General features: G+C 31.0%; 1 protein-coding gene across 1 annotated transcript; it reads left to right on the top strand.

Moving 5' to 3' along the window:
* The first annotated feature begins 365 nt into the window (after positions 1-365).
* Positions 366-6,494, top strand: LOC137929893 (uncharacterized). Its single transcript, XM_068773021.1, has 8 exons — positions 366-453; positions 695-779; positions 1,335-1,518; positions 2,078-2,299; positions 3,616-3,765; positions 4,205-4,276; positions 4,853-4,978; positions 6,297-6,494. Exons 1-8 carry the CDS (start codon positions 366-368, stop codon positions 6,492-6,494), a joined length of 1,125 nt encoding a protein of 374 aa, XP_068629122.1.
* Positions 6,495-17,014: the final 10,520 nt, after the last annotated feature.

Raw genomic sequence — 17,014 nt, 5'->3', positions numbered from 1 at the left:
AAATATATATGATTACAAAATATTGTCATCTAAGATAGAAAGTGTATTCGTAACCTTTCATTGTTTCATTAGGGTTCAATGAAATCTCTTTTTTGATGTAGAAATGGATCATCAAGTTTTCTTGTTATGGAAATCCAGTTCATAGGTTTTTTATTTAGAATTAAATCCACACCAAATTCTTTAAAATGCGATTTATTTTCATTACGACTTCATATTAGTTTCGTATCATTATTATGTTAAAATATCTGAGAAACTCTCTTAAATCTATTAATTCGGATTTATTAAAATGAATTACATTTTTCAAGCAGAATATTTTAGTATAATAATCATGAACAATAAAATCTATGTAAGTGTATCCGAGCGGCATGTATGTTATAACATATCCGGCACGTGGAGGTCACAACAAGTCGCTGGATAAGGGCAGCGCAATACTGGTCATCGTGGTGATTTCAGGTTTAGACCTATACCTTGCAGTGAGCATCTATCAGCTGGTATGATAATGATGATGATGTATGAATATAATTTTATATTTCCTAATAAATAACGAAACATGTACAACGTACATCATGTATCTAATACGCAAATGACAACCGGGACGCTAATACACACCGTTTTGTTATATTACATGAGTTATCTTCATTCTGAACAAAGTTTTTTAAATTTTTAATAAAACTTTTGTAATATTCTTTTTAAGAAACAGACCCACAAATCAAAGAAGAAAACAAAATCGGGAAAGATAAATCAATACCTTCTCACTACCCAAGTGGACATTTCTTAAGGTTAGTTGCTAACTATATTCAATTTTTCATTAAGATTTTATTTGAATGATTCGAAGTTTCGGCCTCCTTTTATTTGTTTGTATTTTATTTGTGCAGGTAATTGAAGCAATATTTTTATATTTTGTAAGTCGTCACTTTTTTCAGTTTTAGTGTAGCAATGTTGCCAGACCGGCGGTAGTGGTCACTTTTTTGGTGAGACCTGTTCCTTGTAGTGAACGTCAATCGGTTGTCATGATCTTGGTGATGATTATTGCTATACATATGTATAGCAATTGTCTATCAGGTGACTGCGACACCGTAAATATTACAGATTAAAAACTGACTAAAGATATTACATTAATAAATATTAATAGACAATTTAAAATGTTAAAATATTTTGTGAATTCGGTAATATATTGTATATCATAATTTGGTTACGTCTGTATACAAGAAATATTCAGTCTTACTCTGCTGGAAACAGGAAAGGTTAATTTTGATTTCTAAATAATAGAGTTATGTTACAATGGTTTCTGGGTCACTGCGAGCATAGTTTGTTATAGAATTTATATTTTTTAGAGCAGAGCTTTATCAAAACAAGAGCGGCGTGCACCTTCCGATGCCAGAGTTCCTTCACCGTGGTCATTGTCGTCTAAACGTCACCAAGGACTTTATGCAAACGGCTGTCAATGCCTTCGCGATTTTTCTTGATGGAGACTTGTCCGATATTTTACAATTACCTGCTTTTTACGTGCTACAATCGGTAAGATCAATATTAAACAAACTTAAAATAAAATTTAATTAGGAGTAAAAACTCTATTTCTTCCCGAAAAAAACAGTAGTAGTTTAAAACGTATTTTAAAATCGAAAACCATTATCAATGATGCTACACGTTTACTTACAATTGAATCTGATTTCAAGTCACACATTCTATAAAACGAGTGTTTAATTGTTTAACAATTTATGAAGTTTTACAAATAAAAAATTTTATAAATATGTATGAGTTTTCCATCTATTTACTGTTCATACTTCATTTGTGTACGGGTAATAGGCTTGGTACATTGTATATACGAGTTTTACGAAATTCCACAAAATTAATGTTAATAATTCGAAACGTAACTTCTCAGCATTAATTCGGGTGTTGGGATTATCTTGCTGTATGGAAAGGGGTCGAGTACGGTATTCGGGTTTAACGACCCGCGTAGGTTTAAGAAGGCCTTCTTACAATGCCTTAGCGTTCACCTTTACTAACCAGACTTCTCTCATTTCATAACCAAACCAATATAAGATAGAATACATTGAATAGTTTTCTATTTTCGAAGGCTCGAACCATTTCAATGATGAACATAGCTCGGGAGAAACTCGCTGCGACTTGGACCGTGGTAAAGCATAACAAGCCAACCGAAGAAATTACAATCCAGACACTGGAACTTTACCGGCCGTTATTCAAGTATCTAAACGGGAAGGAGATATCCAAGCTAAATTTAAGTGATGACCGAATCTTGACGTATATTGGAACACACGCTGAGTTGAATAGACACCAAGTATGTCCGGTCGCCACTTTATTTCCTCTAGACAAATAATAATTTATAGCTTTACTTACCACGGTCGAGGTAAACTGATGGCTTTAAATGTTATAGGATCGGTTGGTCCTACAGGTAGAGGTAAAGTTGTAACCGGTAAAGAATAATCAACGCCGTTTAAGACAAACACGAGTAGAGCCATGTAATGCATCCACTGTATAAGTAAAAAACAGCACACTAATTCTGGCCAAATCCTGGAGTGCATTCTCTTCTGATAATGTGAATGCTGTTTTTATAATTTCATCGGAAACAAGCTTATGGAACCAAAAATTAAATAAAAATTTCTACCCGAATTTTTGCGAAGATCCAATGGCTGGAGATCGTGTTTAAGATAATCTAAACCGGAAGTTTTCTGACTTTTTTACTCACTGACGACTTTCAAAATTTAGCTGCTCCCGGTCGACCTTCTGTAGATATGTTGCTACCTGATCAGACTTAAGAAATTTGCATTGCAACTGTGTTCCAACCGTGAATAAATAGTTTACAAGCACATACGTCAGTCTTATTTCGTACCTAGCACGTCTGACTAGGTGTCACGGTCGCGGCGCTTTGATAGTCTTTGAAAGAATATTGTACTGAATATGGAATATGCAAGTTTTTAAATGTAACTATCACTGAGCGTCTTAAAATCTCTGCCTTTATTGATAGGTAAAGTCAAGCCAATTTTTTAGTTATCATAATCGAAAGCAGATAAATTTCGTGGACTCCGTTTAGGAATTGTGAACTCCAATTTTTGTCCAGACAGCGTAGACCCCTGGATCCCTGGAAGTTCATCACCACTTTGGGAACTAATGATCTAAACAGATGTTGAGTTACTGTTTAATGTAGAGTATAAGTTCAGATCTGCTCGGTGGTCGAAGGGGAACGGATTTCTCGGCTGACAGGCCTTGCTAACTGTGGATGCGTCCCCAGAGACGTCCTGAGAGCATCAAAGGGTTTAGTGTATGATTTTTCAGGATTTTATGTAAAATAATGATTATATATATTTATTATTAGTTAAGATATATTTTATAAAAATATGTTAAAAAATCGTGTTTTTTGTTTTGCACGCCACTTTATGCTGAAAAGTGACATTTTTGTGACATGTTATTAATACTACCTTGTTTACAACCAACGACAATTTCAATTAAAATTATTAATTGAAAAAGTTTTCGCTTGAGGAAGTTATGGTTTTTCCTGGTCATCAATTAATTCTTGATCTAGTGCACAAAAATGACTTAGATTATAAATAAATGATTGTAAGAAATATTAACTAATTAAGACTTTTTTCTCAAAAGGTTGGTGTGATAGCAAGTAAATACATCAAAATTAACAAACATTGGTCCGAACCGAAGTATTTGAACCTAATGAACAACTTACTATGCGGCGTGCCAATGACGTTCATGCGTAGAATACCCGAGAATACCTACCTACAATTAGCTCATCAGGTATATTGCCTAATCTTTAGCAACGTCTACAAAAGGCTTTTCATGTTGTGCGTAAATCTTAAATTAGAAGCTGCTGTTTCATGAATTTCAAAAATGATTAATCCGCGCTATGAATTATCAATCGCTTTACTGTTGTCTTAAACAGGTAAATGGTTATACATGTATAAGCTTTAAAGAGGTAAATGTATAGCATATTTAATGTCAATTAATGTATGGTACAACCTAACCAAAACTCAGTGGTCTCAGAAATATTAAAAAAACAAAATGATAATGTAATGAAAAAAAACATCTTGAGAATTCGAATTGTTGCATATTATGATCAATTATTGTTTACAATATAATTATCATTTTATTTTGTCTAGAATAAATGGAATGTAAACGCCTAATAAAACGTGTTAGCAAAGTTATTAACAAAAACTATAAATATTTTTGTTCACAGGTGTTCTATCACATTCGTGCATGCGATCCGTTACAGAGGAGGTTTTATTTAGCTATGATGACAAAAAGTCAGGTAGAATAATGTATTATAAATATTTAGTTAATTATTTTGTATACAATAAAAAATATCAATAATTTACATGGGCCGGGGAAAAATCTTTTCGTATTATATCAGTAAATCATTGCCGTAAAACCTTTCAAATTCAAAATTATCGTTAGAGAAATCTAGTAACATATTTTGATTTTTAATAAAGTTGTTACAAGACGCCGAAATTTGCTTCGAGAAAATAAATTTATGGAAAAGGTTCATAGACATAAATTGATGTGAATTAATAAAATTGTACCGAATCGTGAATTATACTCAAAGAAAAAATATTTAATGATACTATTTTCTTATATTTTTCTCTTTTTTTTGTAGTTTTTCTCTGTAAAATATGTGTACAATTTATCGCGGTAATTGAAAATAAATATTAGATACAAGGTTTATAACAAAATTCTGAATATTTTAGGACCTGAAATATACGAAAAATACTCTTAGTTATTCGATAGATTCCATTAATAAAAAAATCATACTTTCTTTCATATGTATAATTATACAATCGACTATTGTTTGCGAAAGCAGAAAAAAATTGCTAATATAAATTGACAGGCGCTCGGCAAGTCTTATAGCTGGAACTCACGAGATGTCTCGAGACTGGGTCTACTATTGGCGGAAGTAGACGGACCGGATTTGGGTGCAATAGTTCCGGAAGCAATGGCTGGGATAACAGCGCATGTAACGTATTTGTTTCATAAATTCAAATGTTGATTACGTCAGTTTTGTCTTTTTTCCAAAGGATAAAAGAAGAAAGGCTGTAGCTGTAAAGTTTTATAGTAAAATATCCGTCTAAAACATCGAATATTTTATTGTAAACGTAGCAACGTTTGCAACGTTTTTTTTACATCGTTTGGCTAAGCCCTTTGATGACGAGAATCCAATGAGAAAATATGAAATAATAGATAATTCTAGCGTTAAATACAGATACTCTCAATAAAATTTGCAAAAAAGGATCGATTCAATGATTACTCCCGAATGATTAGCATCCGTAATAAGAAAATAGTTTCGCCTGTCTATATTCGATTCTGTATGTTTTTAAATTAAGAAAACCTGCAAATTGACTTAAGTTGGTACCGTAGAAAGTACCACATACGTACATTAACATATAAAAAGCCAGAAATATTATAAACAATCAATTTATTTCTTAAGCTATCATTCTCATTTTAATTAATGAGTTAATATTGCCGATTTTATCCTAGCCTAAAAATAAATTAAGACGGCTAAGGGTCAAAATGTCCACACTGTTTGTAGAGTTTAAAGGAAAAGGCAGTTGGTTTATAGTAGAAGTATTCAGTGTTTATTATATATTTTGTACTTGATCTACAGCTAGCCCCTGTTTCAGATCTGTACGTAATTTTCTTTTTAGTAAATTATTTTGGGCAACGGTTTTCTACTTTGACGGAGCGACGCAATTTATTACTGTCCATTTTTAGCTGCCTCATACAAACTTTGTATGGTAAAAAAATCTAAGTGTGCGAATCTTACTTTTTAATCTAATGAAGTGAAAATTTAGAGTCGTATGTTTTACACACATGAAGCATCTTTTTTTTCTTAATGGGTTTCGTCTTAATTTTTATTACTGCTGTCCTAGTCCAATTTGCAATTTCCGAGTATTCAAGGAGCAAGCGCTGATGGCGCCTAACCTGTACCTCTATCAGATCTCAATTCTTGAAAGCTTCTTCGGGAGCCACGGCTCGCCCGCTGCTTTCCACTGTTTGAAGTGGATTGGGACGACTCAAACTAAGTTGTGCATCCATTGATTTAAGACCTCTTGTGTCAAATGGTAATATGAGGCAATTATCCGACAACGCCATCTTTCGGAAGCTATTCAAAGTTACAGCGTCGCAACCGTCATATCCTGTGTTGCGACATATAACAATGTGATGGTATGTTCTATCGCTTCAAATGAGAACACAATAAATTTTGCAAACAATTGCTTTAATAGGCACTATAGACCCACAACAGCAAAATTCACTATCAATATAACTGGTTACAGGTAATGCAGATTATAGCGCCGCAAAATTTACGATATTTCACCGACATGCAACTAAAATTTATGGGACAAAAACCTTTAAACATTCTAACAAGGAAACTCAAACACTACGAGGACCAAATGAAAATTTACAACTCCAAATTAAGAACGAAATCCGCACTCACGTTGCCGTTCGTATTATTATTCTTGGTGTGTAAATAACATTCTATATGAAATATGTGAATATTTAGTAATTGAAGCGTTTGTTACAACGACATTGTCAATCGATATAGTTTTTAATTTTCTGTAGCGCTGGCAAATGGAAGGTGTACCGACCGTCAGCATTGTGTCTTACCTCCAACTGTAATGTATAGAAATATGTTTAAAAGTAAAAATGCTGTTACATAAGATAAATATTGTTCAAATGGCTTTATACCGTTACATTGCACCAACTAGTTTGTGTGTATGTATTAATAAAATTTTGGAAATTTTTGTCTGCTATTTCTGAATATTGTGTTCGTACAGGATTTTCATTAAGATAGTTCTGTAATAAAAGAAAAGCATATAGAAACAAACAGTATTATTTTTTTCGGTCTGCGACAAAATATAAATATTGCATAATTTTACCTCTTCTTTATTAAATACATCAAATGTTATAGAATCACAAGTACACGGTGATAATATATGGCCAGATGTAACTGTTATTAATTTTTCCTTTTCAAAATCTGTTATTACAGACGTTTTCACAATGTCTTCGTTTTTGATCTCTGGATCTCGTCTTATACATTTACATCTAAAATCAATAAATTTATATTAATTTTATAAATATTGTGGAAATAAAGTAAGATTTATTTAATATTACATTTTAGTTTCTTCTTTGAGGCTTGAAGTTAATTCAGTAACATTTTCTTCTTTATAAACTTTAATATCCTCTGTACTTGAATGGAAAAGTCCTCGTAAGCCCACACAGTCACAACATGAACAGTTAATAATAATAACTTTGTTTTCATCTCTACTGATAACTTTCACTAATTCATCTCTTTGTTGAACATCCTCTTCAACCTCGTATTGTGTATTTTTTACGCAATATACATTCGACAGTTCATATATATTTACTTGAGTCTCTTTCTCTTTTCTGATTATAGATCTAAAAGATTGTGTCTCCTCCGAGTCAATTTGTTCACTTGTTAAAGTGACATTGCAGTCTTTAATTTCTAAATTAAGCTGCAGCTTAAATATTTTGTCATTACTTAAAACAGAAACAAAATGACCTAGTTGTCTACGAGTTTGATAACTATTTGGACCTATAGCCAATGGTGTCTTTTGATTTTTGTTTTCTTCATTATCCGAAGAAATAGTTAATATGTTGTTTGATATATAGTCATCAACTATATCTAACTTTTCGAAGGATATTGTATCAAAATTGTTTTCGGGGTTATTAGCAATGTCCTGGTTTAATTTATTGGCACATGTCTCGGTGTTTGATTTAATTTCATTTTCTAGACACCTATAGATGGCAGACATATCTATATTTTCGTCTTTTAAGACAAGATTACTAGTAAGCATGATCTTTTGATTTAAGTTCGCAGAATTTAGTTCATTAGATTGAGCTGCGTCTTCGAATTTACTTTCAGTAACATTAAAGCTGGTAATCATTGTGGACGGTTTTTCACTTTTACAATGACTAGCTTTAAAACTCCCTGTCACATCATTTTCTGCAATATTTGATGAAATAAAATGTTTAGCATTTAATGGTTTCTTATGAAAACTTTCTTTAGTTTTTACAAGCATCTTTTTCGAAGCGAATGGTATTTTGATTGGTGCACTCGCTTTTTTTTGTCGTGCAACTTTTGGACCAAAACTAATTTTCTTCTTCTGTATATCTATATTCGCTTCCGGAGATTTACCAATTCGTTCTTCGGGTGGTTTGATTTTAACAACACACGGTCTTATAATACTTCGCTTGTTTTTAATTGTGCTTTTTGTTTCTGTCTGGAAGTATGTTAGTAAATTTTGTTTCAAATGATTAGTAATAAATTAAATAATTGTTAAAATACATACTATTTTTTCTGTCTTATTTTGGTCATTAGTTTGGTTTTCATTGAAACCGTCATTTGTTAGCTGACTACCAAATTTTACGTCGTCCATATTACCTAAAATACTATAGATTTCAATATGAATCGTATGAAACGAATGAAAGTAATATATAAATGAATAAAAAAAACTCAAAAACTTTATAATAAAAATTATATCGTAAGAGGAGAATATAAAGAAACTTATTTTAATGACCTTTGTTTGAAGAATCCACACTATTTGACAGGTTTAATAATCTTTTCTCCCAAGACCTATAAAATATTAAATTAATTTGTTACAAAGAAAATATCATTATATTTTAATAAAACCGTGTATTTTACACCACAAACTTTTAAAAAAAAACATTTATACAAGTATTTGTTAGTTTGAAATTCATTTTGTTCGTAGATGTAGATTAGTTATAGGTTTAAAAGTTTTAAGGGAGTGAATGAATAGATCATTTATTATCAAAAAGCAAAATCCCATCACTCTGATCACTTTAAAATATGTTACATTGACTTATTTTTTTCTTATCGGAGTACGATAGGCTAATAGCTTCAGGTAATACAAAGGTAAATTAATCAACAGTACAAAGGTAAAATGGAAAACAATAGTTAATTTTAATATGTTGTAATACAAATTATGAAAATACTTTTTATCACTTTATTATCATTATGTTATTCTATCTGAGACAATGATAGTACACTAGTGGTTTCTAAGGTTCTTGACGTCGCAGACTATTTAAATTTTAAATGGAAGGGGTGATTGAGTACATGTCTGGTTTTGTGAGACAAATATTATTTTTTAATCATATAAAAGAAGCTATTACTGAGAAAATTGTATAATTTCATGAGAGACTTGAGTTTATTTCAAAAAAATTAATGAGTTATCTTGCGCTGGCAGAACAGTGGAGAGTATTTGTATAAACGGATTTAATATTTCTTACTAAGATTTAGTTTATTGTATATGAAGTTTTAGGTTCACCTTGTAGCTTTAATAAGATATTTGTCATAGCCAGCTTCAACAAATGTATCAGACGGTTGGACAGCCACGTACGCACCTTGATGAGTAAGTTGAGATGGATCGTTAATTTTGTGTCCGTCTATAGTATATATGTCAATAGTTTCACTATAAAACAAGAAATTTATATGAATAAATGGAAATAAAGGATCATTGAAATAGAATGATGATATTCAAACAGGGGGATAAATATAAACCCGTATAGCACAGTTCTGAGGACATGGTCAAGATAGCGGGTGGCGTTTAGATTCAGGCAGCAGGTGATCGTTCATCGTGGCGATCTTGGGAGGAAGCCTAAGTCTTTCAGTGTGCCCTGGGTTAAAATGATGATCATGATGATAGCACTAAATAGAATGGAGGAGTATGGATGGGATCTTTTCTAAAGACGGGTTCACGTTTCTGGGCGTTGGTCGATGAAGCTATAAAAGTTGTAAAGATTAAAAACACCATACTTTGAAGTAAATGATAAAAAAAAGAAAGGAATATCTAGCCCCGTTGAGTTTATCCCGTTCTTCTCAGTTTTGCGGCCTTTATCATCCGAACATATGGTAGACTCGTCATGACGTCAATGAAATACAGGTTAAAACTATATTAAATAAAGAATTATACTTGCAAACAGATTACATTGTCAATTTCATACCACAGCATGTAGTTGTAGATTAAACAAGACTAATATTATTAACTTACCATTATAAATAAATTAAAAAAAAATTTCTAACTTGAAGTTCATGGATAAAGATTATTTAAGAATGTTTAAGTAAGTAAAGATCATCAATCAGTAAACGCACATTATTTTCCAAAGTCACCGAGGTTTATATTTCTAAAATATTTTTTTTAAAATTAAACGCAATTTTAACGTAAGCACAAACAAGGATGAACCCACAAATATTACTTACTCTGATCCAAAGTGTGAATGCCCAATGCTGCTTAATGTACCATTCCACATCATAAAGGAATCAGAATTTAGATGGTATTTTCTCGGTGGAGAGCATTTCTCTCCATTAGTAAATAGAAATATGTCAATGGATTTCCAGTACTTGCCATCGACTAACGATGGCTCAGTCATTTTTAAAGCTAATTTGTGCTACGCCACAACATGAAATCCTTTCAAATTATTTTAATAACAATATGATGTTTTGGTTGAGTGTTGTTTTAAAAATGAACCTGATTTAGAATTCACATTAAAATTTTTAATTTATATTCGGAAATATCACACCCAAAGAAACATCGGCTAACCTTATTTGTCACTATGTCACTGTCATCGAGCAAAGAAAAATATGCGTAGCAAAAAGTACAATATTGTTTATTGCAAGTCTAAGCTTTCGCACCTATGTTATTTGATATGTTAATTTCCGTACGGCACGGAATCTTTGTCTATTTGCGCTTTCTAATGTTAAAAGAGATACATCAGATATCTACCTTCTCAGCATTGTATAGATTAAGTGAGCGGCTTCCGGGTCCATCGCGTTGTAGAGACCCTGTTTAAGGATCCAACAAACTCCTTTCCTTTACTAATGCTGTGTAAAAGGCAAATGGTGAATAACTCTACCAATGCTTTGCATTTAACAGACCTAAATCTTTCAGGAGGTTATAAAGAAATTTCACTGTGAACTTTGAAATCATAAATAGTAATTTCGTTAATTAGATCATGGTACTTGGTCACTTTTATTGTGTGGTCTTTAGGTATATTTCTTATCCAAGAGAAGGTAAGTTCTGTTAATATTACACGTTTCAATGCTCTTGAAAATAGGAATAACAATAGATCGACATGTGCTTAAGGATTTTAATAGTTTTTACGCTTGTTCATCATAAGTGTCTAATCTGGAGCTACTACCACAACAAGTTAAGACGTTTTTTAAAGTCCTTATATATATTAAGTCCTACTTTTTAAAAAAAATGGCTTCTTTGGTTTGTTTCGACTTTCTTTTGTCAGACTAACCGAGTAACAACATCTGTTCAGTAATATCTCACAGCCAGTAATTTTCAGAACTGCTAATTGTCTCTTAAGAAGTAGGAATTGTTTTTGGTACCTTTTATACCCAGTTTTTCTAGATTACTTTAATCCAGAAGGATCATTAAAAATGCATTAAAAATATAAATATTGCTGGCTACTAATAGAATATAAAGATATACCATTTTAGGGTCAATTATATACAAAAAACCTCTCTTAGGTGTTATTGTTACGGTGTAGTGAAGAGACATCTAAAAATTCTATACAAAGGTAATTTTTTTTAGAGTATTTATGTATTTAATATCGTTATAGGCAGCAATATGTAATTACAAACCTATGTTTATTATCATTATTTAGTTGTCGACTTGCCTTTTTCAATGTTAAACAATTTATATTGTATAGAAAATGTTCAATACTGTTGATCTTTAGACTAGGATCGCAGGCTTGTGTGTGACGTAGATTTATCGTAGAGCTTATGGTTACGTTTGTTTATAATCTAATTCATGTTTAATTGTATTAAATATTATAATTTTGTTCATCGTTCATGTATAATTTTTTAAATGTATTAACAGAGTTTTAACCAAAGGCGACCCTTCAAAGGCGCGGCGTCCAATGACCTCGTGGTATAGGGTAGTAATATACCAAACCATGGGTGTGGTTACAGCCCCATACTCGATAGATTGCACTATTATAACTCATTTCCACGAGAATGAATGAAGTGATTTACAATATAATGTGCAAATTACTTCTGAGAACTTTTGTAACTTTGTAAGTGAACTGAAACCTTTGTAAAAAAATATTTTAGTATGTTAAGAATTACTTGTATGTTGTAATAGTCTAAGCCGTACTTAGGACCGGTTCGCCTAATAAAGCCGAACTGGCCCCTAGAGGCTTATTAACGTGGTGTGCGAAAATGTTCCAGCACTTTTATCTTATAGGATTACAACGTTTTACTTAATATGTTATATGTTGTGCTGTTTTATAAATAAATCTTTTTAAGGCATTTTTCAACTTTATTTATGTTTTTTATTTAATTAAGGGAAACACGCAGTGATAATAAATTTAAAAGTAAAAATAAATAATTGTACACTAATTACAAAGAAAAAAACCGTTTATAGAAACGAACACAACATAACAGAATAGCCTGACTATGACAAAAATTAAAAAAACATACGTCTTCTTTATAAAACCACATACAATACAATGATTAGAGTGTATTATATTATTATAAAACAATTAGAGAGACAATACCTGGACAATATCTTATAAAATAGAAGCGGTTTTTGTGTGTTGAATAGATCAATGTCTAAGGCCTCAACCGTGGCATCCAATTCCCTCAGATTTCATAAAAAAATTTGCATTGCACTTTGTCCTAAATTTCTTGTGCTTTAATAAATAGCTAGACTTGTAGGTCTTTTAATGGTCTTTCTCAAGAATTTTTTAATAAATAGCTAGACTTGTAGGTCTTTTAATGGTCTTTCTCAAGAATTTTTTCGCAGAAGTTGTGGAGAATCTAACAAATTTTGAGTAATTTTGACTAACAATGCTACTTCCGCCATTTTTCTTCTCTTGTAAAGCGGGAGAAAGTTATGTTTTCGACAATTGGCTCACAGACTATATCATGGTTGAGATGTCCTATTACAAATTAAATAGTATAACTCGTTTGAGGTTTGAAGACATTAACTTGAAGTCAATGTAATAAGTTCTATTAAATAAAAGAGTTGACTAGGCTTGTTAAAAATTACTGACGTAAATAGAATCTGTTTCCATATGATATAATTATCAAAGGTTAAAAGAAACATGATGGTTAACTCTATTTAAGAAAAAAGGTAAACAAATATTTCTTCTCAAAATCCAAAAAAAAATACCGAATTAATTTTTAATTGCAGTCAGGTTTTCTATAAATAATATAAACTCTATGTAAATCTGAATAACGCAAAACAACCGCATAAAGTTTAATACAGCCGTTTATTTGAATACTTAGCTACAAAATTACACACAACTTTGTTTTGAGTATGATTAAAAAACATTAACAGTGCTAACATTCTGGAAGCCTAAAAGTTTTGAAATTAACAGATTTAAGCGACAAGTATTACAAACGTTATATTTTTTATTTTAGTTACGGAACACTAAGAAATATTAGACACGGTACCCAATTTTTAATACCGTGCAACGCTTGCAACAGTCGTGTACATTTACATTCATGTTTTCACTTTTCTCGGCATTTTAAAGTGACGTGTATGCCGCCTTCCGTACTTTGTTTCGTTGGTTTTGATTTTTATGCTTTGCATAAAAAAATTATTTTAGTACTTTCTTGCCTATTGTTATGTTTTTTTATGAACAGAAATTTGTTGCGAATCGCAAAAATCGAGGATAGCTTCACCGAAACTAGCTAATTTTTTTAAGACACGAAATAAGTTTAATTCGAAGATAATATTATACTAAAAACAACATTTTTCTTTTCCCATATAAGTCATTTGACTACCGTCAAAAACCAACAAAAAATAAGTGTCATAATATTACAAAAGTCTTAAAGACAATAAAATGCTTATTTTTGCCAGTAATCGTTCGATTATTAAGATATATAATAATATACGTTTTATTAATTAATGTAAAATAATAGTAAACTATAAACTTAAATAATAAACTTTAAACTAACTACGAAAAAAAAAGTTATTATGTTGGCTTAGATAACAAAAGTGTATATTAGTACTAATTTTAATTAAAACAGAAATTGGGATAATTAGACTTTTTAATGATTTATCATGTACGACCTCTTCAGGGAAACAGGTTATAGTGTAAAAGCTTTGGAGGAATTTGTATAGACTTATTTGCCAAAGAAAAAGCTTCAAAGCTTTTACACCTATTTTCAATCAACCTGTATAAAGTGATATGTATGAGATATCCACATTAATTTACTTATACTGTTAAAAAGCGATAGACCAATAACTTCTGGTAGTATAAAGTCAAAAGAAAAAGAAAAAGAAAAATTCTAAGAATTATGAAAACGCTCTTTTACTATATAATCATTATGCTATTAATTATTTCAGGAACCATTGCTTCTTAGGAAGGATGCACCATACATTATTTGACAGCAAACGAGCCACATTTACCCCTTTAAAGCTTTTACGTCTTTAACTAATCCACCCGTGTATCGATTGCCTAACGGTAGTGCGTAATTATTAATATATTCACATATTTGCACAGCACAGACTTCGAGATCAAAGATATGGGGCAGCCATATAACTTAGGTGTACACTAGGATTTTCGCTAGTAAAAAAAAACTTTATGATGCGATTTAAGCTCCCAATTTCACAATAAAAAACAGATATCAAAGTATCGTGTGCCTGTTGAAGTGTTAACTCATTATAGCGAAATTATGTGAATAGAGAAGTAAGGTGGGTAACTACTCTATAGAGATATCCAAAGTAGTTCTTTGATTAATTTATCTATCAGTGTATGAAGAACTCATTAAAGCCGCCTCCATAGTTGATTAATAAATTTCTAAAAATATTAAGATATTAATTCATACTGACAAGTAAACATGATTATTTAATGTAAGTGTATATGAATTCATATCTATTTTAACGTCATTTTGGCTGAATAAAATAAAGGTATATTATAACGATTATTTCTAACATTGGTAACATGCAGTTTGACGCGAAATTTGAGCGACTTTGTTGTGGCTGGTCTTAGAAGTTGAGTATATAAGAACAACTATAAAAAATATATAGCTCTATATATACATTGTTATACTATTTAAAACGAAATATTACGAGAAATGTTTTTTTAACAATAATGAATTTGAATTAATTTCAAATAAATTTCAGTTATGTAAAAATGAAGACAATATGCTGCTACAAAGTTTGTCCGGAACATAAAAATATATTTTAATGATTAAAAAACAATAATTAAATAGTGAATAATCCTTTAGTACCATCACTATGAGAGGTTATTTTAAAACAACAGAATATTTCATGTAAATTGGTCCGGAACTCTCTGATCACTGTTTTTTTTTTGACCAAATATTTAATACTTTTTATGAAATGCTCTTCTGTTAATCGGATTTTATCAATGCCAGTCTTTGCTGCCGTCGACTACCTTGGATTTTTTTGCAATTATTTAGATACGTTAATAAGGTGTGAAGGTTTAACTGTTTTGAATCGTCAATGCTCTAAATATTTTAATTTGTTAATACAAAGTGTGAGCATAAAGTACACGTAATTTCACGCAAAAAATGTTGTTTATACGGCAAATTATTAATAATATACATACATTTTAATTGCATTAATTTTCAGACGTTAAAAACTTATTCCTAACCATGTAGACGGTACGGCACGCATTGATTCAATGTTAAATACGTGAATAATTAGCGTTTATTACTTATTAAATATTAGATATCACAACACAGAGTGATTTGAAATAGGTGTCAAGGGGTGAATATATTAGTTCATTTGCTGACAATAAATATATCGTAAACCCTATCAAAAAATTAATGGTTTAAGAAATAATAAATTAGTCAAGATAGAAAAAGCATTTTCAATATTTTGATTATACTATATCACTGATGTCTCTGCAGACTTTGCACTGCCAGAAGTTATAAGCTGGCCGCATTCCATTAAAAAAAAAACAATGTAACATATTTCAGAGTGATCATTTTACACAGGATGATTGATAATAGTTGTAAAAACTTTAAAGCGGTGAATGTGTAGTAGTATAATAATAATTATCGTTGAAAGCTTTTACGACCTATTCCTAATTATCCTGTATTTCCGTGACGAATATTTATTTTTCGTTTTAGAGAATAAATATAGTGTCATTATAAAAATCCGATATTTTTTAGGCATTCCTTTTCCGTGGTTTAACATGTCGCTCCGAGCGTACCGTTTCACAGATAAAAAAACTAGGGGAACGTAAATAAACACAGCGGCACGCGCTATTCGCGGCGTCGCGTCGGCGCGCATGCGCGGAACGTCCTCCGCTACGCTCTATGGCGTGCCCATAGTGCGCCTGCAGATGCGATTCATTACAAATACGTTGAATTTTATACGCCGATACATTTAGTTATTCAAATAAACAACATTATTGTATAACTTTCATTGCTTTAAATAATTCACGATGTAATTTTGTTTTTCGTACGTATGTTAACGACGTATGATTACACAAAATCTTTTAAATAGAACTTTTTTAAGATTTACTTGATTTACTTTTAGATATTCTTACTGGGATCAACGCGGTAATGGAATTAAGAATAGGGGTGTTTGGTAAAGCTAAGCTAATTTTTTTTTACAACACATATTGTAGATTTTTTTACAACGGATACAATCGAGGTTTCAGGACAAAATCCTATTTAACACTATTGTTGTCGCTTTGAATGTAATAAAACATCGTAGTCATTTACTTATTAACTTAGTAATTATATATACCATTGCAAATACAGAAATAAATCAGAGAAAAATCACATTTTTTTTCAAAAGAATTAAATTTAAATAATGATATCTATGAACTAATTTATACTAAAATTGAACTGATTAATTTAAAAAAGAGACAATGACCGAGCCTATATGTGATTGTTTATTAAATTGTTTTGTACATAAAGACTTGACATCTTGCGTTCGAAAAGATTTATTAAATATGTACGAGAGAGAAAATACTCATGACTATCATGGAGCATAAAACAGCACATATATTAAATTAA

This window comes from Battus philenor, unplaced genomic scaffold (assembly GCF_028537555.1).
Source record: "Battus philenor isolate CCGP_79_NKW_IND1 unplaced genomic scaffold, ilBatPhil1.0.hap1 SCAF_5, whole genome shotgun sequence".
In the NCBI taxonomy this organism is placed as follows: Eukaryota; Metazoa; Arthropoda; class Insecta; order Lepidoptera; family Papilionidae; genus Battus; species Battus philenor.
The sequence above is the reverse complement of the archived record's forward strand: the minus strand, read 5'-3'. Positions and strand labels throughout refer to the sequence as shown.

Coding starts and splice junctions, on each gene's coding strand:
- LOC137929893 (XM_068773021.1), top strand. CDS start 366: ATGTATGTTATAACATATCCGGCACGTGGAGGTCACAACAAGTCGCTG. Junction 1,519..2,077: donor CTTTTTACGTGCTACAATCG/GTAAGATCAATA, acceptor CTATTTTCGAAG/GCTCGAACCATTTCAATGAT. Junction 4,277..4,852: donor CTATGATGACAAAAAGTCAG/GTAGAATAATGT, acceptor ATAAATTGACAG/GCGCTCGGCAAGTCTTATAG.